The sequence below is a fragment of the Corythoichthys intestinalis genome, chromosome 9, assembly GCF_030265065.1.
Source record: "Corythoichthys intestinalis isolate RoL2023-P3 chromosome 9, ASM3026506v1, whole genome shotgun sequence".
In the NCBI taxonomy this organism is placed as follows: Eukaryota; Metazoa; Chordata; class Actinopteri; order Syngnathiformes; family Syngnathidae; genus Corythoichthys; species Corythoichthys intestinalis.
In genome coordinates this window covers 10,966,936-10,994,324 of record NC_080403.1, presented here as the reverse complement: position 1 = coordinate 10,994,324, position 27,389 = coordinate 10,966,936, and the positions used below count along the sequence as shown (strand labels likewise).

Genomic DNA, 27,389 nt, shown 5'->3' with positions numbered 1-27,389 from the left:
CACAACGAGGAAAACGCGACGAAGAGAGCGGCAAAATGTCATTTTTTCAGTCTCTCTACTTCAATATTTTTACAGGATATTCTTTTTATCCAAGTATTTTTCCCCAATAGCTATATAAATGGCTTGAGAAGGACCAGTCAGCCCGTCGAGGGGGAACTATTCACAACGAGGAAAACGCGACGAAGAGAGCGGCAAAATGTCATTGTTTGTCTCTTTACGTCAATATTTTTACAGGATATTCTTTTTATCCAAGTATTTCCCCCAATTGCTAAATAAATGGCATGGTCATGACAAATAAGTCTTGTGCTGAATGGAATATGAAATAATAAAAATGCATTTTTTCAGGACGACATGGCAAAATTACTCCATAATGGTCAAAACTGTCGACTTCACCGTTACTGTCGCACCTCCCGAACGATATTTTATGACACCTAAATCGGACATATGTCATTTCCCTTCCTCGGCTTCGGAGAATGTAAACAAACCAGAAGGCGTGACAGCTAGCCGACATGCTAACCCGAACCGCGTGATGTTTCAAAGTCTTCGAAGCGGAAAATCACACATAACTATCCTGGATTATTTGACATGACGACCCGGTTGTCGATTGTGTTCGCGGATCGGTAAACCGCCCGGCGGAGAGCAATTTACAGTTCGTTCCCCGGAGGAGGGTGGCTGGAGTTGTTGTGCAGCTAACGTGCTGCTGCTAATGAGCATTAGGAGAGCTTTTTACATGCCTATCAATGATCAAACATAAGTAGTCCTTCATTTAAAGGAAGTTTGTAGTGTTTACTTTGTAATCGCTGTATTTGTATTTGACATAATACAAAACAAGATGTTTACTCACTTCTTCGTAAGTCCAATGGTCCCACAGTAAATATCCACGGTGAATGGGAACCTTTTGAAACTCCAAAAAGGCGCATACGCCTCTCCCTCATACAGAATGATTTTTCTGCAGCCGTTTGGCTGGCGTGGTGCGAAAAATAATCGTATTGATCCGCAAAACCAGCTGAATCCTTCGTCCTCATACACAACAGTACACTGTAGCGTGAAGAGGACGTCTTCTACCGTACACGTCACAGCGCCCTCCTCCTCAATGCAAGACCGAAGCCGGAAGTCACTCATTTTCATGGCGCGGGATTCAAAAAATTAAATAAAAATAGCGATCGCTTCCACACACATCCAAGCGGCCCATATCATTCAGGGGCATAAAATACCGCGTGTATTATGAAATAAATATGCTTTTTTGTGTCACAGGCACTTTAAAGTTCCGCTCTGAGACCCCCAATTTGACAAAATTTCAAAATTGTCCTATATGCATACGTGATACATCCTTTGGAAAGCTTAAATTCTGTATTTTCTGGTGGAAGAAAAAAATTGAACAGGAGGGAATTAAAAACTTTTTTTTTTTTAAACAGCAAAACCCAAACTGGAGGCGAGAGCACGAGAGAGCAGAATTAGAGACGCCATGATTTTAACGAAATATTATCGCGTACTTACATTGTTTCGATCCAAAAACTCCATGTATCATCGAGTGTCAAGAAACAGATGTAAATGGCCACAGCCGGATTTTGAGGGGATTTTATGGGTGAAACATGGTAATATAACTAGGGTCGTGATGCAGAAATCGCAGACATCAAGGAGTGGTCGAGATGTTTTTTCATCTATTTACCCTTTTAAACGTTTTTTTGTTTCCTATTTTTCTTTGTTTGGATCGATTATTTATCATCTAACATATTGGGGAAAATGCGACAGTAGCAAAAAAATACAATTAATCGATAGTTATGAGGTAGATATCTGTGACTTTTTTTTTTTTACAGAAACCATTTTTTCATTGTGACATAATTTTTTTTTTTTTTTTTTTAAATATCCCAGTGAATAACTTTTTAAAGTAGTTTTTTTTTTTTTTCATATACAGTATTTGATACACTGCCAATGGGAAAACCCGTTGGCAGTGTATCAAATACTTGTTCTCCCCACTGTATAAATGAAAAATTAGACATCAATGAATGATTCTAAGCTAAAAATAAAAGACATTTCGAATAATAAATATGATTACTTACCTTCTTTTTCTGGCTAGGTTGAAACAAAAGCGGTTGCGCAACGTCTGTAAATGGGGGTTTCCAGGGTAAAACTAACATATTAAAAATAGTTCGGGGGCTTAATGCACCATGAATCTGCTATGGCAGCATATAGACATATTGTTCTATCAAACACAACAGTTTTTTTGGCTTAAAATACAGCAGTTTATTTTAAAGAGGGGTGCAAGAGCAGAAACTGCTTTTTCAGCCTTGTCTGTTTTTTCCACCATATGTAAAACACTAGCCAAGAATGGTGTTCATGAGAGGAAGTCTGCTGTCAAAAATAAACATTGCAGCACATTTAATGCTCACAAAAAGGCAATTGGAAACACCACAGAATGTCTTACTAAATATTTTGTAGACTGATTAAAGTAGAATTTTATGGAACACGTCATACGATGAGGAAAAGTTGAACAGCTCAACACCCTATCCCCACTCTGAAGCATGGCGGCGGGAGCACCATGGTTTGGGGCTTGTTCTGCTACCTTAGGATCCGGAAAACTTGCGATCATTAAAGGAAAATTTTTAAAGTTTATCAGAATGTTTTTCAGGAAAAACTGAGCCCATTTGTCAGACAGTTGAAGCTAAAAAATGGATAGATGCCGCAACCGGACAAAGAGTTAAAACGTAAATCAACTTCCCAGTGCTCTCGGAAGCACAAAATGCAAAATGGAGTGGCCAAGCCAAAGCCCTGACTTGAACCCTATTGAAATGTTGTGGCATACTTCAAGATGGTGATTCAATGCAGACATCCAAGGAATACAGTGTTACCTCTACTTACAAATGTCTCTACATATAGAATTTTCAGGTTAAGACATGCATCAATGAAAAATATTGCCTCTTGTTAAGAAATACATTTCAGAACACAGAAGACAAAAATACAGTATCACCCAACATACTTATAGCTGCTCTGCCATTGGCTATTGTCTTGCATTCCTGACTTCCAATTGGCTAAGATGGACCTCTACTGTATGTGTGTATCCCAGCGTCCTCTATATTCGCCCCTCGTGTTCCGACAGATTTACGTGGGTGTATCAACTTTTATTGTTTTTTTACATTTTGCACAACTCTTATTTTATGTATGTTGTGCAATAACCTAATTGTTACATGTATTTGTTACATGTTTTGACACATTTTTATGCATTATCAAAGATTTATGTCTGATTTTTTGGCGGGCAGGGGCTTGGAACAGATTAGGGCATTTACATGGAAAACGCGTCTCTACTTACATAATTTTCAAGTTACGGAACTACTTCCAGAACCAATACTATTGTGTATCTGAACTGGAGCAGTTTTGTAAAGAGGAATGGTATAAGGTTGATCCTGATAAATGCGCCAGACTGATCTGCAACTACAGGTAGCATCTAAAGTTATTGCTGCCCAAGCTGTGAAATGTGATGTTTCAAACTGGACAAAAAGGTCGCCACGGACCAACCTCATAAAACCACAGAAATGCAAAAAAAAAAAAAAAAAAAAAAAAAAAAAAACGGGTTTTACACATGCATTAGGCTACTGCATTGCACTTACTGTAACAAGGCATATATGAGAAAATGATTTTCATTCAAAATTGTTTTCTAAAGTAACATACATGAACAAAATAAGTACAAATGACTTAAATTATGCACAGTGAAATGGAACATATTTTGAAAATAACACCAACATTGAGTTTTTTATATTATATGGAAATAAGCAGCCTAACATGGGTAAATGAACAAAAGTCCAAAGTGCACATAAACTATACTGACAAATGAAACACATTTGAGACAAGCATTTCTGGACCTCATTGCAGTAAAAAGTTTAAAACCTTTATGCGTTTAATCTCACTTTAGCTATATTTATTTTAGCAGGAGAATTGCATGTAATGTTTAATGTCTCATTTATGATACAAATTAGAGAACATACAGTATATATGGCGGAAAACATTTAGGTGACTTGATGTTCCGCACCGAGACCCCAAATTTGGCCAAATTTCAAAATTGTCCTATATACATGTGTGATACATCATTGGAAAGCTTAAAATCTCAATTTTCTGGGGGAAGAGAAATTTTGAACAGGAGGTCATTTTAAAAAAAAGTTTTTAAACCCCTAAACCCTAGCTGGAGGTGAGAGCATGAGGGCGCATAATTAAAGCACCATGATTTTAAAGACATCATGTACTTAGCTTGTTTCGATCCCAAAACTGTGTAGAATGTCTCACCGAGTGTCAAGACACAGCTGTGAATGGCCACAGCGGGATTTTTTGGGGTATTTTATGGGTGAAACACGGTAATATAACATGGATCGCAATGCAGAAAATGCAGACATCAAGGAGTGTCAAGATTTTCTTTTTTAAATATTTACCCTTTTAAATGTTTTTTTTTCTTCCAATTTTTCTTTGTTTGGATCAATTATCTAAAATATCGGAGAAAATGCAACAGTAATAATCAATACAATTAAGCGATAGTAATAAGGTAGATATCTGTGACCTATTTACTGACACTATTTTTTTTCATTTTAACATAATTTGTTTAAAAGTTTAAAATATGCGAGTGAATAATTTTATAAAGTCATTTTTTGCTTTAAAGTAAATATTAGACACCAATTAATGATTCTAAACTAAAAATGATAGACATTTCGAATATTAAATTGCTGGATTGAAACAAAAGCGGTTGCGCGGTGTCTATAAATGGGGGTCTCCAAGGTAAAATAGACAAAAATAGTTTGGGGTCTTAATGAGCCATGAAACTGCTATGGCAACAAATAGACATATTGTTGTATCAAACACAACAGTTCTTTTGGCTTAAAATTGAGCAGTTTATTTTAAAGAGGGGTACAAGAGCAGAAACTGCTTTTTTCAGCCTTGTCTGTGTTTTCCCCCACATACAAATACATTTTTTAAAAATGTTGTAATTTAATTAACTAATTAATTAAAAACAAAAACATTTAAGGAGCACTTAGAGCTTTCAAATTGAAAAATCTGAATTTTCTGTTCATTATTTCTGGGGTCAGGCATTATAGGTTAACACAATGTTCTGAACCTCCCCATCATAGAAAATGTCTCAACTCATTCCTATCTCTTAACGATCTGATCAATTTTACGTTGCATTGCCCTTTTTTAAATCGTGTTAATTCAACAATTAATGTCCCAGAGAACACGTGCATTTGAACCAGTCAGAGCTAACTATCCATGCTGATCACATGTTAGTATGTCACCCAATTGAACCGGCAACTGGAGTCCCGGCCAGGGAGGGTGGTTAGCTGAGAGCATGCACATCGACACAACACATCAGACACACGCTGGGAGAACTCCATGCTGTCCATGGAAAAAATAAATAACATCAGTGGAATTGGATATCGCGACACAAGCACTTTATCATGGTTGTTGTTAACGCTTGTGCATGTAAATCTGATGTTAGTACGTTGTTTTCCTCTTGGAGATGCTGTGTGGCAGCTAGGCAGGTTGTTTTTAGCATGGTGTTTTGACAGTTGCCGTCAGACAGACGGACAGTTTGATAGTTTTCGGGTTAAAAACACCGTTCCTCCCTGTTCAGGCACCGAATTTCTTGCCGGAACGCTGTTCCGGCCCGTTACGGCCCATTTTCACACCTGGCTATAAATGATTGTGTGGTCTTGGTTAAATTTTTTTTTTTTTCCATCTATGTGATTTTGAAAAAGATCTTCTCACATTTGAGGGTGAAATTCCAAAAGCTTCAGATACTCATGCCATTGTATAAATTCAATGTAGTATTTTGGTCTGGCAAGTGAAAATTTCAACTTTAGTCATTTGACTCCCAAGTTCATTATATAACCGAACTTGAAATATAAGGAAAATTGTTTTGTAATAAAGCATTTGTGTACGTTACTGAGAGTAATAATAGCCAAAAATCTGTCAGGATAATATTTCTACAGGCCACAAGTTATTTCTAAGCGGCATTTCTGAGTTGTATATGGTAAAATATACACACAAAATATGCTATTGTTTTAAATCCACACTAGAGCCAAACAATGCTACAAGCTGGTCTTCATACTGGGAGATGTTCCTCTTCATTATCTCCTTACAGGGGCCCAGCAAGCGTTCAAACGCTTGGATGTCAATCACTACAAAGAACAAATTCACATCAGCACGCTGTAACCAATAAAACAGAACATGAATACGATGCCAAGTTTGGAATAAGTCATCAGTTCGAATCATAGTTGACAATGCCTGTGAGACTTAAGAAATAGCTGCTTTGATGTTAGCAGAAAAACATATTGCTCAAGCACCTACATGCCAAGTGTACATCTAAACGACTAAATATTTGAACTTGCTGGAAAGCTTTTATGAATACTGCTGACTGTTTCCCATTTAAGAGTAGTAAGGTTTTAAAATTAAAAGCATTACCTAGACATTTGGTTTCTCCAATGGCGTAGACGGAGGCCGCACGAGGTTTGTTAGTGACGAGTGCAAGCTCCCCAAAGTATTGTCCTCGAGAGCAACGGGCCACCTCGACCTCCGTGTTGTCCTGCTGGTCTGCCTTCATCTGGAATTAAAGTCACGACAAGTACCCACATTTCAGAAGTACTTTCATTGAATACTTGTAGAAGTACTAATTAGTAGAGATGTCCCCGATCTGATCACGTGATTGGAAATCAGGCCATTTTTCAGAGGATCGGAATCGAATGAAAAGAAAAAAAAAATAGGCCTATATTAATTTATTTATCTTGAAATTTAAGGGCTAAAAAGTAACAAAATAATACGGAAATACAATAGCATTGTCAAAGGAAACAAAAATATATAGTACATTTGTGAAATCTCCATTCCAAGATATTTTATGTTCCCTATTGGAATGTTGTAATTTAAATTTTGATCTGTAGGGTTCCATGAGTTTGTCATTAAGGGCATTGTTGTTGATTTTTTTTTTTTTTTTACCAATTAATTGCATAGTCTGATATTTGTGAGAACTACTTAATGTGTTCAAAAACCTCTTGAAGAGAAGATTCCTGCTCTTGTAGATGTAATAATAAATCGTCTGCGTATAAATTAATGTTTCGATATTTGAGAGCAGATGGCTTTAATCTTAGCATTTTGTCTTAGTGCAACAGCCAACAGTTCGACGAATAATGTGAATAGTGAAGGTGAGAGTGGGCAGCTCTGCCGAGTTCCTCTGAAGACAAAAACTTTGGGATATAATGCCGTCAGTGTTGATTGTGGCTTTAGGGGCATTGTAAAACGTTTCTATCCAGCGGATAAATGGTTATCTGAAGCCATATTTTCTTAGTATTTTAAAGAGAACAATCCAGTTAACTTTATTAAATGTTTTTTTCTGTGTCTAAAGATAGCATAATTGCTTTCTCTTTGTTATTCTGTACCCTATTTATGAAATTTAGCAGTCGGCTTATACTGTAATGTTGGTAGAGTTACGTCCTAAATATATATATTTCATACTCTGCAGCACTCCTGGAAATGCGGAAGACGAATTACTGTAAAAAGTGTAGTACTGTAACTTTTTGGGAACTTTTGTTCAAACAAAAATATTATTTTTTCGGTATCGGATTGGGACTCAAAATCAGGTGACTCGGACGCTAAAATACAGTGCCTTGCAAAAGTATTCGGCCCCCTTGAACCTTGCAACCTTTCGCCACATTTCAGGCTTCAAACATACAGTAAAGATATAAAATTTTAATTTTTTGTCAAGAATCAACAACAAGTGGGACACAATCGTGAAGTGGAACAAAATTTATTGGATAATTTAAACTTTTTTAATTAAAAGTGGGGCGTGCAATATTATTCGGGCCCCTTGCGTTAATACTTTGTTGCACCACCTTTTGCTCCAATTACAGCTGCAAGTCGCTTGGGGTATGTTTCTATCAGTTTTGCACATCGAGAGACTGACATTCTTGCCCATTCTTCCTTGCAAAACAGTTCGAGCTCAGTGAGGTTGAATGGAGAGTGTTTGTGAACAGCAGTCTTGAGCTCTTTCCACAGATTCTCGATTGGATTCAGGTCTGGACTTTGACTTGGCCATTCTAACACCTGGATACGTTTATTTTTGAACCATTCCATTGTAGATTTGGCTTTATGTTTTGGATCATTGCCCTGTTGGAAGATAAATCTCCATCCCAGTCTCAGGTCTTGTGCAGATACCAACAGGTTTTCTTCCAGAATGATCCTGTATTTGGCTGCATCCATCTTCCCGTCAATTTTAACCATCTTCCCTGTCCCTGCTGAAGAAAACCAGGCCCAAACCATGATGCTGCCACCACCATATTTGACAGTGGGGATGGTGTGTTCAGGGTGATGAGCTGTGTTGCTTTTACGCCAAACATATCGTTTTGCATTGTGGCCAAAAAGTTTAATTTTGGTTTCATCGGACCAGAGCACCTTCTTCCACATGTTTGGTGTGTCTCCCAGGTGGCTTGTGGCAAACTTTAAACGAGACTTTTTATGGATATCTTTGAGAAATGGCTTTCTTCTTGCCACTGTTCCATAAAGGCCAGATTTGTGCAGTGTACGACTGATTGTTGTCCTATGGACAGACTCTCCCACCTCAGCTGTAGATTTCTGCAGTTCATCCAGAGTGATCATGGGCCTCTTGGCTGCATCTCTGATCAGTTTTCTCCTTGTTTGAGAAGAAAGTTTGGAAGGACGGCCGGGTCTTGGTAGATTTGCAGTGGTCTGATGCTCCTTCCATTTCAATATGATGGCTTGCACAGTGCTCCTTGAGATGTTTAAAGCTTGGGAAATCTTTTTGTATCCAAATCCGGCTTTAAACTTCTTCACAACAGTATCTCGGACCTGCCTTGTGTGTTCCTTGGTTTTCATATGGCTCTCTGCACTTTAAACAGAACCCTGAGACTATCACAGAGCAGGTGCATTTATACGGAGACTTGATTACACACAGGTGGATTCTATTTATCATCATCGGTCATTTAGGACAACATTGGATCATTCAGAGATCCTCACTGAACTTCTGGAGTGAGTTTGCTGCACTGAAAGTAAAGGGGCCGAATAATATTGCACGTCCCACTTTTCAGTATTTTATTTGTTAAAAAAGTTTAAATTATCCAATAAATGTTGTTCCACTTCACGATTGTGTCCCACTTGTTGTTGATTCTTGACAAAAAAATTAAATTTCATATCTTTATGTTTGAAGCCTGAAATGTGGCGAAAGGTTGCAAGATTCAAGGGGGCCGAATACTTTTGCAAGGCACTGTATGTGATCGGGACATCCCTACTACAGACTCTGTACAAATGTACAAATATAGAATACAAATATGGAAGCACACAACACTTACTTTGATTTTGATCATGATCCTGACTTGTCCTGATTCCACGATGTAAAAACAATCAGCAGTGTCTCCCTGTGCTCACATCAGTAACGATACATATGTTTCAAGGTGACTCATAAGGTCACGTCTTGCATCATGAACTGAATGCTACCTGGGTTATAATACGCTCTCCATCTTTGAAGCATCGTGCTCCCAAAACATCCACAATCTTCATTCTCTCTGAGGGCTGTAGAACACATGAAAAACTCACATGAAACTTTGTCAACCATCATGGCAATTGAATAGGTTGCGCAAATATTAAACTTTGTGTTTTGACTTTTGACATTTTGAACCGCTTAAAAGGGTTTAATCTTTTACTTGCAGACCAGCAGTAGTTAACTGATACAAAATTTATGAAGATTAAAAATAATGTATTATTCAAACACAGAGGTGGGCATTAGAATTACTTCTAAGAGTAGTTTTACTAAGCCATAGTTTTCATTTATTCTCGAGTAGATTTGTGAAGAAGAAACACTACTTTTACTCCGCTATTTTAGGCCACACTAGTCGTTACAGATTTCCTCTTTATTCTACTAATTAGATTTGACCTTTTCTAAATTTTTGCCAGAGACGTCAACATGGTCTATCAGTTTCACCAATGAAACGACAAATGACTCCATTATACCAATTAAACTCAAGCTTGTTATTCTATGATCAAGCCTGCCTGTTCAATCACATAACATCTTTAAAGCACCGTAAAAATTAAGTATTTGACATACAGCGCCACCATCAACATGACTGAAAGCACAGTTTAATCTCTCTTCCAGTTTTTATTTGGCGCCGATCGACCACGGAAAACTGGAGATATGATCCTTTTAGTTTCATTGTACGAAATATGTTTTCGCCACTAGAGGGCACTCATGCTCTTTGGACGAATAATGCTTAATTTCTGTTGATTTTTTTTCTCTTGCTGAAATTTAATGATTTATTTGTATTTCTTTAGCTTCATGTGGTTATGTAATAGGTTATAGTACAGTAGAATAATTACAGTTCATATAGATAACTGTGCTGAAAAAAAAACAGTTACTCACAATGTTACTCCTTAGTTGAGTATTCTTTTCACCAAATAATTTGGTACTTGTACTTCAGTATATTTTTTGGATGTCTACTTTTACTTGAGTAATATTATTTTAAAGTAATGCTACTCTTACATGAGTAAAATGTTTGGCTACTCTACCCACCTCTGTTCAAACATAATTGGCTGCCAATCGACTGAGACTGCTGGCAGTGATCATTCACAGTTCAGTTGAAATAGATTGGAGCTAACCAGTCTACAGGGGGAAAAGGTTGAGGGACTGCTGGGTTGGATGCAAGTACAGTAGTAGTGTTACCATTATACAAACCTCCAGAGACTTGAGAAGAGGAACACATTCAACAAATGCCTCATACATCCTCCTCTTCTTAGCGTTATTTTTCACAATGAGCCTATGGAAGGTGGCTCGGTCCTGCAAGAGCACAAATGCAAATACTAAAGAATATCGTCTCGTTTGCAGCCTTTGCAAAGTCAGCGTGTTAAAATAGCCCACCAGACCCCACAGGGCGCCTTCCTGTGTTGCCACGATGGTGGCAGCTCGTGGCGTGTTGTACATGAGAGCCAGTTCGCCAAAACTGCCCTTGTTGTCATACTTTCCCACACACATGCTCACACCATTCTTTGCCACCAGTATATCGTAAACACCCCTGTTGGAGGGAATCACAAGACATTAGAGATTTTCGTCTTTACTTGTCCCGTTAAGCTTCTTGGACATGCGGGATGGTACAAATTGATGTGAATGTCCTGCTGCAACAAGTACAGGTAGTCCCCGGGTTACGAAGGAGTTCCATTCCTGCGCTGGAAATGTAACCCAAATTCCCGCGCAAGTCTGAATTAACCCTTTAAGTAACTACCCCTATAACCCCCAAATCTTAAAATAACTATCCAAAAACATGTATTACGTCCTTGTACTGTCCTCCCCAAGACGTTGGAGCTAAGCTCCGAAAAGACAATGTCAGACGTCCATGTGGTTTACTGACTTTATTCAACTGCTCATGACATCAACACTTGCAGAATGAAATTAAAATAAAAATTAAATCAGTCTCATCAGTTTCATAGCATGTTTCAGTTAGTGCCCGCACATCATCAAAAACAATTGCATTAACTCGGCCCAAGTATTTGGTCACAAAATGCGCAATAAACAGTACAAAAGGTTATTTACAGGTGTTGCCTCTGTGGATGCTTCACAAGCAACAAATGTCAGCGCAGGCTTGCAGCTGTAATCTTTTCTCTCTCTCTCTCTCTGATGCGCGTCTTCTTCATGGGAGCAAATCCTCGCGTTTGTGTGTTCTTCTTCATGTGTACATGCGCTTTTACTCACGTGAGGAAATGCTATGTGCTTTACGCTTCCTGCGCTAAAATAAAAGCATGCATCACAAAATAAAAGTCAACATTATTTAAAAAAAATAATAAAACCCCGACTGGAGACAAAATGGCTGATGAGACTCGGGCGTCATAAAGTCGAAATCACGCAGGAAATCGGGTACGTTGTAACCCGGGACTACCTGTATAGCATACCACAGCTGCGTTTGGTATACTCCTTTCGTGGTGATTTATATGATGGTGTTTATTAAGAAAATGCATATGGGTAGTGTGAGAGGCTGATTGGACTCAATCAATGAAGCATTTGGTAAAGACAAGCATTTTTCTAAGTTTTTCTTGTTTAAAAATAGTTAGGGCCCAAACACTAAGCGTGCGAAGGTCCTATTGTTTTGCAAAGGATTTTTTTTTTTTTTTTTTTCAGGGCAAATGAAAACGGCCAATTTGGAGGCCTGAACATGCACGAAAAGTCACCAAAATTTGCACATACACGCGGAAAATTGTAAATTTCGATAATTTTCAACGTTGCAAAAAAATGTAACAAAATGGCTCAGTGGCGCCCCCTTGAAATTTTAAAATTGGCCTATAACATTAGGGTCTGTCAGCGTAGAGCAATGAAATTTAGGAAGTCTATACCTTGTCCAAAAGCGCTCCAAAAAAGCATTGGCACCCATATTCCAAACCCAACAGGAAATCGGTTATTTTGGATCGAATATGAAATTTTTATCGATTTACAGGGTGCACATTAGAGACCTTTTCGCCAAGGGAGTTAGCTGGATCATCTTCAAAATTGGTGAGACTGTTCAGGAGACATATGAGATCTTAAGTTTTTTGAATGGTGCTTTTTCATTCACGGGTCTGACCTGGGCGTGGTGCAAAAGTCGGCCATTTTTTCGGCAAAATGACAAATTCAGTAAATGACTAATAGTTCCTTGATACAACGTTCAATTTTTTTCATATCTGGCATGTATATACGGTATCCCACCCTTTACACGAGTGCATTGAAATATTACCCATTAGGCCAGGGGTCCCCAAACTTTTTCCTGTGAGGGCCACATAACCCTTCTCTTCTCTGATGAGGGGCCGGGGTCAGTTTGTAACAGAAAAAGTGTGACGATTGCAGGAGTGCCTAAATGTAAAAATGTATTGTTTTTCAGAAAGCCACAATCAAATAACCCTTTCTGGATTCTTCACGGAACCAAAGTAAATAAAATAAAAATGATATAATATAATATAGTATAATATAATATAATATAATATAATTAGGGCTGTCAAACAATTAAAATTTTTAAGCGAGTTAATCACAGCTTAAAAATTAATCGTAATTAATCGCAATTCAAACATCTCTAAAATATGCCTTATTTTTCTGTAAATTATTGTTGGAATGGAAAGATAAGACACAAGATGGATATATACATTCAACATACTGTACATAAGTACTGTATTTGTTTATTATAACAATAAATCAACAAGATGTCATTAACATTAATATTCTGTCAAAGCAATCCCTGGATAGAAAGACTTGTAGTTCTTAAAAGATAGATTTTAGTACAAATTATAGAAATTTTATGTTAAAACCCCTCTTAATGTTTTCGTTTTAATAAAATTGGTAAAATTTTCAATCAAAAAAATTAACTAGTAGCTCACCATTGTTGATGTCAAGAATTACACAATGCTCATGGTGCATAAAATCAGTCGCACCCAAGCGCCAGCAGAGGGAGACAAAAAACAATTAACAAGTGGACATGACACTGCTGTCATTTTAATCTGTTTGAGCGGGGCATATGCGTTAATTGCGTCAAATATTTTAACGTGATTAATGAAAAAAATTAATTACCGCCCGTTAACGCGATAACTTTGACAGTCCTTAATATATCATATCATATCATATAGTATAATATAATATAATATAATATAATCAGGGGTGCACATAATTTTTTTGCCCAGGTTCTCAGAGGAGGACCTGGAGATGTGACTTGGTCCTCATTGAGCTTGAGAGCCGACCCACCTGATGCAATAAATTTATGACAAGCTTTACTTAGAGCCAATTAACTTTGATTAATTATATTAACAGTTAATGCTTGATTAACATCAACTGGCACAACAAAATTGCCATTACTTTGAAGTGAAATGTAAAGAAATAAACATAAAAGCACCAATTCAAAATAAAGGGCATTATGCGGCTCCCACATTAACTCCAAGCCTTTTTAAAAGTGGGATGTCCTCCTCATAAGACCTCATTGAACGTGCATGTTTAGCTTTGTAAAATGCGAGCAAAAACACGTTTGTCAGTGCATGTCGCTGTTCATTACCTTTATTCCGCCCTATTCCGCCACATGTCCATAGGGCGAGTGGGGTCCTGTTTGACATCGATAGTTTGCTTAATTGCCACATGCTCTCTGTTTTTTTCGTGCTTTTCAAAGTTTGGATGGCTGAAATTCTTTGACCCTACATAAAATGCGTTGCTCTAATCGGCGGCATTGGGATTCTCACGGCACATTTTGTACCGCATTTCCGTGCGAGCATCATTCGCTTCTAGCCATGGTACCTCCTGTAGCCACTTTTCAGCAAAAGTCCTTTTTTTCGGTAGCTCCGGTGACGTCTCTGTCGTCTGTCTGTCTTTTGACGGGGGTGGGGGAAAACGGAAGTAATTACTCAGTGTGGCCTGCCTCATCGACATTTTGAGAAGTTATTTTCTCGTGTCCGCCGCAAATAGAGTGGTCAGCCATCGGTACGCAAAAGCGTATGGAAGCCGTTGAGGGCCAGCGCGTTTGTCTACGTCCAGTACGCATGTGCGGACCACTTATGTGCACCCCTGAATATAATATAATATAATATAATATAATATAATATAATATAATATCATGTAATATAATATAATATAATAATACTGTATTAATTAAATAGATAATAACCAAATAACCATTGCTCAGTTCTTCACAGAAAAAAGCCAGGACATAAATAACTCTATTGGGAAAAAAAAAAAAAAAAAAAACATTTTTTTTTTTGTTTGTTTGTTTGTTTGTTTTGTTCAGGGGGCCGGACCAAATGTGGCTGCGGGCCGTATCCGGCCCGCGGGCCGTAGTTTGGGGACCCCTGCATTAGGCCTATCGCCCCCTAGTGAGAACAGGAAATACCTTTTTTTACGAGACAGGTTCCTCCTCCAAGGGGAAAAAAATCTCAAACCTGCATTAGGGGAGCCTTAAGACCTGTGTTCAGGTGCCTGATGAAAAATATTGAGGTTTCGTTGAAGTGGAGGGGTCCAAACAGGAAAGTGAAAAGGACAGTCAACAATTTGTCTCGCAAAAAACTTTGAACAGTCATAACTCAGCAGATATACAACATATCTGCGCCAAACTTTCCGTGCTTGTTGAGAGTCATACCCTGAAGGGTCTTGTAGGGGTCATTTGCATCAACTCTACAGTGCCAACTAGTGGCGACAGAAAGGAGTTTTAATAAAGGCCTTTCCTATTGGGTTTTTTCAACGTAGAGCAATGAAATTTGTGGAGTCCATACCTTATGCAAAACTGCTCCAAAAAGTCTCTTGCACCCATTTTCCAAATCCAACAGAAAATCTGGTATTCTGGATCGAATGTGAAATTTTTATCCATTTGTTGTATAGCTTACATTTGGAGGCCTGAACATGCATGAAAACTCACCAAATTTTGCACATACATGCGGCTTTGCGTGGATTTCGATAATCTTGCAACGTTACAAAAAAATGTACCAAAATGGCTCAGTGGTGCCCCCTTGAATTTTTCAAAAAGGCGTTTCCTATTAGGTTTTTTTAACGTAGAGAAATGAAATTTGGGGAGTCAACACCTTATGCAAAACTGCTCCAAAAAGTCTCTTGAACCCATATTCCAAACCCAACAGGAAATCGGGTATTTTGGATCGAATGTGAAATTTTTATCAATTAACAGGGTGCACATTTGAGACCTTGTCACAGAGGGAGTTAGTTGGATCATCTTCAAAATTGGTGAGACTATTCAGGAGACATAGGCGATCTAAAATTTTCAAAATGGTGCGTTTTCATTCATGGGTCTGACCTGGGCGTGGTGCGAAAGTTGGCCATTTTTTCGGCAAAATGACATTCAGTAAATGACTAATAGCTCCTTGACACAATGTTAAATCTTTTTCATATCTGGCATGTATGTGCGGGATCCCACCCTTAACACGAGTGCATTGAAACATTACCTATTAGGCCTAGCGCCCCCTAGTGGGAACAGGAAATTCCTTTTTTTAACGAAACAGGCTCCTCCTCCAAGGAAAAAAAAATCTATTCACCTGAAACCTGCATTGGGGGAGCCATAAGACATGTGTTCAGGTGCCTGATGAAAAATACAGAGGTTTGGTTGAAGCAGAAGGGTCCAACAGGAGAAGTGAAAATGGCTGAAGCCATTTCGTGTCACCACAAGTTTTGAACAGTCATAACTTGAAAAATCTACAACATATCTGCGCCAAACATCTCGTGCTTGTTGAGTCATACTCTGAAGGGTCCTGTAGGGGTCATTTGCATCAACCCTACAGCGACAACTAGTGGCAATAGAAAGTCGCTCGTTTTTCCAATACATGTCCAGTTCTTTTCAGGTTGGTCATTGTAGTTTCAAGACCTTTTGAAATACTTATTTTACGGCCCATGTCCACGTATCTCTGTCTGTTGCTGTGACGACTCTTTGTTCGCCATTAAAAGGAAATATTTTTTTTCAGAGACTCAGGCAGCTTATAGAGCCACAGAATTTGGCCCACTTGGTCGAATTGGCCCAGTTAGAAGATTCATTTTGGCTTTGAATAAGGGCTTGGCTTCACAGCTCAGTAGTGGCTCCTTTTTTGTAGTACTCTCTCCAATTGGGGTTTTTATCTCATAGGTGTGTGAATGTAAAGAGGCGACTTTCAAGCATGTTAGGTTCTAATGAGATGATTAGAGAGGAGGATCTGCCACCACCCTGACCTGCATACTGTCCGAGTTGCGTGACATCCGAGTTGCGCTAGATTGCGAGGGCCCGTTCAGTCCTGCTTGCAGGCCTAGTTTGTATTTGTTATTTAACTGTTGTCACAATAAAGTGAAGGAAGCCATCATTCACTCCTCCCCTTTCTATTTCCGTATTCGGGCTATTACAATATGTTCCGGGACCTGTCCACGTGCCGTCATCCCTGCGCTGTCATATGTACTTTGCGTTCCGGTCCTTATGATTTACAAATTAAGCACTGTTCCACAACAGTCGGCAGCTCTGCTTTGACAAAGTCATCAGTCATCTATCCAAAAATCACACTTACTTTTTTGCAAATCCTTGATCATAAGCAGACCGGTTGAGGAAGCAGGCATCTTCGAAGTCTTTGTAGCAGAGAACACGATGATGGCGTGAAATTAATTCGCTTAGTGCGAACAAAAGATGTCCATTGCTATCCTTCAGCCACTCATACAACTTTTCTTTAGATTGAGAACAATACATCGCCACACACCGCCGTGGCATCTTACCGAGAAGCAATGCAACAAAACTGTGTGTATGGCGGACTTCCCTCGCAGTTCTTGGTGTGACGTAATTTCAGAAGATTTCCGAAGATTGTCGAAGTAAAGCATTTTCGTTGTCAAGGGCGTTGCTATGGGTTAAACAAAGAATCTGGAAGGGTTGCGTTAAAAAAACTAACGAAAATATCTTTATAATTGTTTACCCATTGATATTATTAAAAAACATGGTTGGCCAACCTTACTTCACATTTGGTCTTTAAAGTAATTAATTTTAAATTATTTTTAGTATTAGTTTTGTATAAATTGGGTTATTTTTCAGGTTCAGATTTCGAAACTAATAAAATGAAGATCACTTAAAAAAAAACGGATTTAATCATTTTGAATGTTGTCATTTTGATGTTTAAATATTCCTTCTGTGGCTAAAATAAGGAAATGAATGGATGTATGTATTTAATTCTAATAAATTTTAATTAGTTTGGAAACACTATGTAGTTTCAGTTATAGTTTTTATCACAGGCTGAAGGTCTGTCAAGCCAAGGCTCATGTGTTAGTTGTTGTTTTATTGATTCTTCCGTTATTCGAAGACAGATTGGATGAACTGTGGGAAGTATATTCTTGGGATGTACACCATGTGCATTGATTTTCAGGGCCTAATTTTGGATTTTTTCTGGTAACAGGGCTGATTGATTAATTACAGCGTATCGCAAAAGTGAGTACACCCCTCGCGTTTCTGCAGATTTTTAAGTATATCTTTTCATGGGACAACACTGACAAAATGACACTTTGACACAATGAAAGTAGTCTGTCACCCCAGGAGGAAACCTCTTCTGAAGACGGTACACAAGAAAGCCCGCCTGTCTCATCAGACCATAGGACATGGTTCTAGTAATCCATGTGCTTTCTTGACATGTCTTCAGCAAACTGTTTGCAGGCTTTCTTGTGTACCGTCTTCAGAAGAGGCTTCCTCCTGGGGTGACAGCCATGCACACCAATTTGATGTAGAGTGCGGCGTATGGTCTGAGCACTAACAGGCTGACCCCCCACCTCTTCAGTCTTTGCAGCAATGCTGACAGCACTCCTGTAACGAGTCACATGATATTTTGGAGGGAAAATGACAAGCAGTACTCAATTTGGACATTTAGGGATGTACGTAGTTTCTATGCGGTGTACTCACTTTTGTTGCCAGGACTTTAGATATTAATGCCTATATTTTGAGTTATTTTGAGGGGAAAATAAATTAACTCTATTATATAAGCTGCACACAAACTACTTTTCATTGTGTCAAAGTGTCATTTTGTCAGTTTTATCCCACGAAAAGATAAACTTAAATACCTGCAGAAATGCGAGGGGTGTACTCACTTTTGTGATACACTGTAATTCCTGAAATATTATTGCCTGCTGGTAAAGGGAAATAATAGTTAATAACGGGTATTAACATATTAAAAGTAATGAAACAATAAAATATACACTACCTTTCAAAAGTTTGGGGTCTAAGCGACCCCAAACCTTTGACCCGTAGTGTACATAATGAAAAATCCCATATGATACACTACGGTTCAAAAGTTTGGGGTCGCTTAGTCCCCAAACTTTTGAACGGTAGTGTATATTTTATTGTTCTCAACTTTCTTATAGCAAATTTATATTTGCTATAAGAAAGTGGAGACTGCCTCTTTAAGTAGTTTGAACCAGTGATGAATACCAGAAGGGCGAAAAGGCGGCAAATGACAACATGCCATGTCCAGGACATTCACTTTGGGGAGGCCCGAGGAGAAGATTAGCGCAACGGGCACTGTTTATCAGGTGCGAGGACAGTGCAGCGGTGTCCAGCAATCAGGCTAAGCTCACAACAGACGTCCAGAACAACATTCTACCTATCTGGCAATGATGGCAAGGAATCACAAGAACTCAAGGTCATCGTCAGTTTCTCACAATTATAATCGCGCTTACAAGTCAGAGTCTTGGTCAGTCTGATCTGTTTAGGGAAAGGACAAGTAGCTGTCTGACTAAGCATGCTGTATTGACTAATATTTTAGGAACTTCGGGCAATAAATTGGTGACTTTGAACATGTTGTTGTTATTGGAGTCCCTTTACGAAAACACACATCTAACCTTGAGAATTAAAGCATTAAAAGGTAATTTAAAACACAGGTTCCTTTATCAGCTAAGAGTTGGCCAGTTTAAGGCATGCATGCTTTTTTTGTCACTCTTCAGCCTGTAATAGCGCATTAGTGCTTGTTTTCTTTTAATTATACTTTTTTATTTAGTTCAGTAAACGAAAATTTTCAATTCTAGGTCTCGCCATTTCGTTCCTTTTCCTTAACAATAATGACCTTGCTTTTGAAAAAAATAAGCTGCAAGTGCACTCACCTCTCTATGACATAGAAATTATCTCCATCATCTCCTTGGTCTATGATGTGTTCTTGAGGTTTGACCTGCACCTCGAACATGGCGTCCAACACCTCAGAGAACTGTTCCTATAGGAAGTGACACTATAATAGTATCATTACTGAGATGAAACTTTAAATTGTAATGCAGCAGCTTCTAACCTATTGTCTGCAGGGATAGAGAACACAATCACTGCTAAATGCTAATTTTAGCTAGGCACTTGAACCAAAACAATGGCATTAGAAGATCTCTGTTTACACAAAGTCAGTGACCCCTTATTGTACATTATCCAAAGGTCAAGCAAATATTTTCAGACATATTTGCACCTGCTCCAGTGTTTTAAAAAGAAGGATGTCTTTGCAGGCATCCTGGAGCCTGTGACGTTGCTCGTCCGTTTTGGGATGGACAACTCGAGGCTCGGTGTCGTCATCCTCATCGTCGTCTGGGTTGTAGGCCTCTGCGCAAACTGCATCACACACATGCGTCCTCAGAACTGTAGGCTAATTTGCTAAACCAGGGGTCCCCAAACGCCGGGCCGCAGACCGGTACAGGTCTGTGGCGCATTTGCTACCGGGCCGCACAGAAATAATAAATAATTTATTAACGACTGCATTCTGGCCGAATTAACTTTGGCCTGTGCTCCTTAACACACCAATATCCTTCTCTACTCTATATATACTACAACTGGATGGAACGTCGTCATAGAAATCCATTGGACTGCAAGCAGTACATCTTATTTTTTTATATCTATGTTTGCTTGTCCTCGATAATAACGTATGACGTAGGCCGTAGGGCGGGCGCATCACATTTGTTCCCGGAAATAATTAGCCCCCACATTAGCAAAGATGACTGAAAAACAGACGTCTTTGGACAGATTTTTTATGGGGAAAAGGGCACCTGATGAGCCAGAAGATGAGCCTACAACCTCGAAGAAAATAAAGTATTCTTTTAACAGACAATACCAAGAATCCTACCTAAATTATGGGCTTGTCGCAATAGGTGACTGTCAGGCGCCAAGTCCGCTCTGCATAATATGTGGCCAAAAGCTAGCAAACGAGGCACTGAAGCCTTCAAAGCTGCTCTGGCACATAGAGACTATTAATAGCTGGATTTAAAGCCAAATTGGAATTGTGGGAGCGGTGAATGAACGGAGGGATATTTGACATGTTTCAGACGTTAGCAGTGATATTGAAAGACACATCACCTGAACGGGCGCTCTCTCAGCTGGTTAGCAAACACGTGTCTACACTTTTACAAGCGTTTGAGTGCTACTTTCCAATCACTAAAGATCCACGAACTGCGAAGGAGTCGATTCGTGACCCGTTTGTGAGTAAACAGAGTGATTCGAGCATGTCTGTGCAACAGGAGGATCAGCTTGTAGAGATTGCAAATGAAGGCAACGTTAAACGTACATTTGAGACAACAACTCTACCCAAAGTCATTACGGAATAACCTGACATCGCTATGAGAGCACTGAAAACCTTGCTACAATTTCCAACATCCATCCACAACCAACAACCAAGACAAAGTTACGGAGCACACTGGACATAAGGACACACTTCGTGTCTCACTGTCTCCCATCACACATAGATGGGACCATCTCGTCTCAACGAAACAAGCTCAGGCGTCCCACTGATTCAGCGGGTGAGTTATATTTTCCCTGCACGTTTTTAGCCCCGTCGGGTTATTTTATATTTGCTGTATTTTTCTGCTGCACATTCCGTTCCGTGAAAAAACAGACCCAAATCACAACGGTCCGTGGTGCAAAAAAGGTTGGGGACCCCTGTGCTAAACAATAGACAAGTTTCCAAGGTACTTGTGGTTTACTTCCGCATTTCTGCTCCAGAGTTTCGTTTTACACTTTCTCCAACCAAAACAACAGTGGAGCTGGAGTGACATTATTCATCAAAATCCCTCAAAAAAGACAATTTGAAAATGCCGCATCCATGTGTCATCATCACAACATGGGAGGACTTCCAGGAGTTCACATAACCACGCACAGCACAGAAAATCCCAGAGTCTCATCTACGTCGCGCTGTATCCATTTTTGGAGATTCCGTGGATTTCTTTGGTTTGATTTGACAGTTTAAACTTTGTCTATTTCAACTTCAATTCATGGTGGGCTGTCTGAACCAGAAGTCCGTAGCAGAAAATGACAAAAAATGGCGCAGCCCAATTTTCGCTCAGGAAACTTTTGTATATCGTCCTGACCAATCTGGAGACCAAACCTACAGTGTATCACAAAAGTGAGTACACCCCTCGCATTTCTACGGATATTTAAGGATATATTTTCATGGGACAACACTGACAAAATGATACAATGAAAAGTAGTCTGTGTGCAGCTTATATAATAGAGTTAATTTATTTTCCCCTCAAAATAACTCAAAATATAGCCATTATTATCTAAACACATGGCAACAAAAGTGAGTGCACCGTATGGGAACTACGTACATTCCTCAATGTCCAAATTGAGTACTGCTTGTCATTTTCCCTCCAAAATGTCATGTGACTCGTTACGGGAGTGCTGTCAGCATTGCTGCAGAGATTGAAGACGTGGGGGGGTCAGCCTGTTAGTGCTCAGACCAGGGGTCGCGTTAACCGAATATTTTCCGTCGTTGACCGATTTTTTAAAACGGTGACGGAAAAAACTTAAGTCCACCTGTCATTTTGACAGGTTGCAATTCACATCCCAGACCACAGGGTGGCGAGTGAGCATATTAATTAGCTATTGTCTCTCTTGATGCATGACGTCGTTGGCCTTACTCTGAAAAATGTCAAGGCAACTGAGTGTCCGAAGTTTCTTCAAAAAGCCCCAAAACGACGATGGTGTTGATAAAAGAGGTGAAAAAACAGGGACTGCACAAGCGGGCACGCAATTCAAGTCCATGCGCACCAGGAGGAAAGTGTGAGACTACGTTCAGGCCACAGCAGTTGAACTGTTAATTTCATTGTTCCATATGCTACATATGGTAGGCTACCCTACCTACTGGGGCCACAGTCAGCTGTTTTTGTCACTGCGGAGAAAAAGTGACATATTCATCTGCTTGATGTGTGATGGCACGGTGTGGATTCTCTGTTAAGCTTGTTCGGACAGAATATTAATTTAAAATGAATGAAAAACAAATACTATTGAATATGTTGAAGCGGTATGCAATGTTAAGAGTCTTGTTAGCTGGAATTGCTGTGTCCAGCCGCTGTAGCTCTGCTGCTCTCTGTGAACTCTCTATTCAAGCCGGTGTAGGTTCCTGTGAACGCTAAGTGTCTCTGTCACGTGACTGTGTCGTAGCTGCTAACGCGCTCGGCCAAATGGACACACAAATACTTAAGGTGAATTATGCCAAACAAAGGGTCACCACAATGTCATTATCATCATTTTAAAAATTTAAGTGACGGGTAAAAATAGATTATGACCGGATTTTTATGACACTGTCAGTCAAAATGACAGACAACGAAAAAGTCTAGCGCAACCTCTGGCTCAGACCATACGCGGTACTCTACATCATATTGGCGTGCATGGCTGTCACCCCAGGAGGAAGCCTCTTCTGAAGACGGTACACAAGAAAGGCCGCAAACAGTTTGCTGAAGACATGTCAACAAAGCACATGGATTACAGGAACCATGTCCTATGTTCTGATGAGACAAAAATTAATATGTTTGGCTCCGATGGTCTCAAGCATGTGTGGCGGCAACCAGGTGAGGAGTACAAAGGTAAGTGTGTCATGCTTGACTGTAGAGTCAAGCATGGTGGTGGGAATGACCCCCCCCCCCCCCTCCCCCACTTGTTCAATCTCTGCGGCAATGCTGACAGCACTCCTGCAACGAGTCACATGAGATTTTGGACGGAAAATGACAAGCAGTACTCAATTTGGATATTCAGGGATGTACGTAGTTCCCATGTGGTGTACTCACTTTTGTTGCCAGGGGTTTGGATATTAATGGCTATATTTTGAGGGGAAAATAGATTAACTCTATTATATAAGCTTTAAACAGGCTACTTTTCATTGTGTCAAAGTGTCCTTTTGTCAGTGTTGTCCCATGAAAAGAGATAAATATCTGCAGAAATGCGAGGGGTATACTCACTTTTGATACACTGTACGCCCTTGATTGGACGTGTACTTCTGTTTCAGAATACAGGACGATTCTGTTTTTCAATGGACGGTTGGCAACCCTAATCGCAATAGAAGTCCAATGCTTTTGAACTAGGAGAACCAGGCAATGAATGATCAGAGCTAGCCCTCCCAGTTCATTTGGACTTGGATGTCTATCGCAGTCAATAGCAGCCAGTGAATAAAAAATTATAAACATTCTTACAGACCTGAAACTCTGCGGATGTATTTACCAGTGGTGTTTTCTGCAAACGATACATAAAATTACCTCATACAGTTGAATCCCGAAATTAAAATTGAAGTACTAGTAGCAATACTCACTAACAGGCTCCTTCTCCACTTCTTCTTTTCCATCCTGGGCACTCTCATCAGAGCTTGTTGCAAAGGTGACCCCCTTCCGTGCCACTTTGGCAGCATTCTTCTTAGCAGGCTTGACGTTACGTTGATTCTCCAGAATTTGCGTAAAATGCCGCACGGCGAATTCCACCAAGTCCACAGGCCTGTTGCGAAGGACCTCCACCGTGTATCCTTGCAGCAGCTCCTTCAGGCCTGTCGGAATCTCGGAATTGCTCATCTTGTCCAAAGGTTTCGTGCGTTGTTTCCATCAAACAAAACCATGTGAAAACCCTTGGTAACACAAGCGGACTCATCCTCCCTTTTGCATCCGTCACATTTGCTTTATTGATTTATTTATTGACCACAGACCGCTGGAAAGTATTGATTAAAACCTCTTCCCATTACACGTAATGAACGCTTGTCCAGGGGACAAATCACAGTAATACAATGGGCAAAGAAAGGACAAGGGGGACTTTTCACACCACGAAAATATGAAAAACAAGTGCAACAAAAGTTCCATTCAACATTTTGGTTTTAATTTGCACATTTCTCCATGGCAACATTCAGGAACAAGTTGATCAAGCTCATCAGGAGTCCTTTCTGATACTGAGTGCATCCATTGTGTATTGCTGTGAGACACAGTATAAAACAAATATACCCTTTCCCTGATGTGTTCACGTAAGGCAGAGAGAAGTAAGGCACAAAACATCCGGGTCACTACATCACTGCCTCTTATAAAAACTCTGCAAGGTCAACGAACATTAAAATCACTCAAAACCAAACGGAGTGAGCACAGTATTTCCTCATTTAGTGGCCACATGCAGTTATTTACTACCTTATTATTTATACATTCTAAAGGCAAGTGTGCCCAAACTACAGTTCAAGGGCCAACTGCGACCTGCTACCTAGTTTTTATTGGCCCACAGCAAATTATGAAAATAGCATTGAACAAGGCCTGCGCAAGAAGCTTAAATTCAGTCTACATTCTGTTAGAACTCTCAGCTTTGACACGAGATGGAGCTAGTCACGTAAAGAGTGTCTCTCCAATCAAGGCTTTAGAAACTGACGTGTTGAAATCATTGGAGGAAACTGCAGAATTTCATCATTTTGTTTTACGTAACAAAATTAATCTCATTCAGGAAATCCATTTCAACTGGGAAGGCTGGCATCGAGTGCTCATGTTTCACTGCTATTGACGGTGATAGACGTCCAATCCAATTTGACAGGGGGGCTGCCAGCCATCCAACTATATGTTTTAAGACCCAATCTTTGTTTAGCCGATTCCAATCTTCTTTTAACAAATGAAAGTGGAAGGATTTCAAGTTGGCCATTGCATCCTTTGTTTTTTCTGGCCCTCAGAGAAAAAGGTTTGGACATCCCTGTCGTAGGGTGACTATCTATGTTTGTTGTTTTAATTTTTTCATTATTATTTTTTTAAAATCAAAATTTGATGTCATTTTATCAGGTTTGCAAGACAACTTGCATTGCAAATGCCCAGAATGTCCTTTATGCCTGCCTTTGCAAACAGCCAAAAAAGGGGTGTTGAAAAAAAAAATTGATTCTGTGATATAACGCGCTATTACATCGCACAATTCTCGTATCGATTCAAAACACGTTTGGATCGATCCTTAAACGTGTTTTTGGTGGAAATAAACAATTCAGTAGCTGAACTTCTACTCCTGTCCAGTAGATGGCAGTGCGCAGCAGCATTGCCTCGCAGTGTGCTGAAGTAACAACATTAGACTAATCCGAGTAGAGATTGTGTACAGAGGTTGGACAAAATAATGGAAACACCTAACATTTTGGCTTCAAAATTGTTAAAGAATGGCATGTAATGTAGAACATTCCAATGAAGTTGAGCATCTCGTATGGCCGGCACAATCCCCAGACCTCAACATTATTGAGCATTTATGGTCAGTTTTGGAGATTCAATAAAGATTAAGAGTCGATTTCCACCAATCATCTCTAAAAGAGTTAGAGGGTATTCTAACTGAACAATGGTTTAAATTCCTTTGGAAACAATTCATAAGTTGTATGAATGAATACCTCAGAGGATGGAGGGTGTAATTGCCGCAAGAGGCAGACCTACGCCAAATTAAATTAGTTTTTGATTTTTAAAGATGTTTCCATTATTTCATCAAAGTCCCTTTATGAGTCTGACATTTACGCTCATTTTGGCTTTGACTGCAAAAACAGGCATGGAGTATTTAGAATCCTGTATTTAAGCAGGTTTGGACTGAAGCAGGTTTGCACTAAAAAAAAAAAAAAAAAAAAGAGAAAATGTTATAATGAAAGCCAAATGTTGTTCAAACATAAATAGAAAATGTTATAATGAAAGCCAAATGTTGTTCAAACTTAAAACAAAAAACATTTTACTAGAGTGTTGGATGAGGTTTCAGGAATAAATTGATATAAATGCACTTGTGTCCATTTTGATTTGTTTATTCTAACGTGATTTACAAATATTGCAATAATCATCTTAATGTGTAGTATTGGGATTAAATCGAATTGTGACCTGTGAATCGTGATACGAATCATATTGCCAGGTATGAGGTAATACACACCCCTACAGCCGAATATTAAATATTTGAATTTACATTCTTGGCACAGATTGGCCAAAGGCGAGTGAGTGTGTAGGAAGCACAAATTGGGCAGGGACTCGCATAACAAGGTGGGGTATGATGTCACATATTCACCGATTAGAGCAGTTTGATTTACAAAAGTGATTTCATTCAAATCACAAACCACAATAGATGACATAATTCAAAAAGCTCACACACCCATTTTGACCATTCATATGCATGAAATAATAAAGTTTTGACTTCCATTGAAATTCTCCTTTAACACATTTTCCTGGAAAAATGGGCCGCTGGGCAACAATTTGGAAAATAAATCTGCTGTTTTATGTCTGACAGCAGCTTTCTAACTCCTTTTTTAATGCGAAATCCAAAACGGATCCCAGTCACATCAGGTCTTTTCTTCACAGCGTACCTACTTAGCATCTTGTTTCTACATGCACACAATGACCTGTATCTTTTGTAAAAACATTGTGTTCGTTAAGCACAGTGTTTTTCATATATAAACACACACACACAAAAAAAAAAACAATTGTAATCCTATTGTTCTAAAACCTAATGCAATAGAGCTGAAATCAATTGTGGGTTTCGCAATCAAAGATCTGTTCTAAACAGCTGTCAGAGCTAAACCTTTAAGCTAAAAAATGTTTTCTCGTGTTTTTATTTTTTTTTTAATGCGTGACTTTTAATAGATTGGGAGAATCTATCGAGTGTTCTGAGCACTTGTTTCAATGACAGTCTCCATGCATGATAGTCAGAGGTAGGTAGAGTAGCCAAAACATTAACTCAAGTGAGAGT

The 27,389-nt window shown here is 39.2% G+C and overlaps 1 protein-coding gene across 1 annotated transcript; it reads right to left on the bottom strand.

Annotated features, from left to right (window-relative positions):
* Nucleotides 1–5,687: 5,687 nt before the first annotated feature.
* Nucleotides 5,688–27,343, bottom strand: prkar2ab (protein kinase, cAMP-dependent, regulatory, type II, alpha, B). The gene is made up of 10 exons (XM_057846297.1): nt 24,001–27,343; nt 23,889–23,924; nt 19,900–20,039; nt 19,556–19,662; nt 10,892–11,045; nt 10,709–10,810; nt 9,478–9,552; nt 9,333–9,398; nt 6,439–6,577; nt 5,688–6,155 (listed from the first exon to the last, which is right to left on the bottom strand). Exons 1-10 carry the CDS (start codon nt 24,251–24,253, stop codon nt 6,031–6,033), a joined length of 1,197 nt encoding a protein of 398 aa, XP_057702280.1. The 5' UTR covers nt 24,254–27,343; the 3' UTR covers nt 5,688–6,030.
* Between the last annotated feature and the right edge of the window lie 46 nt (nt 27,344–27,389).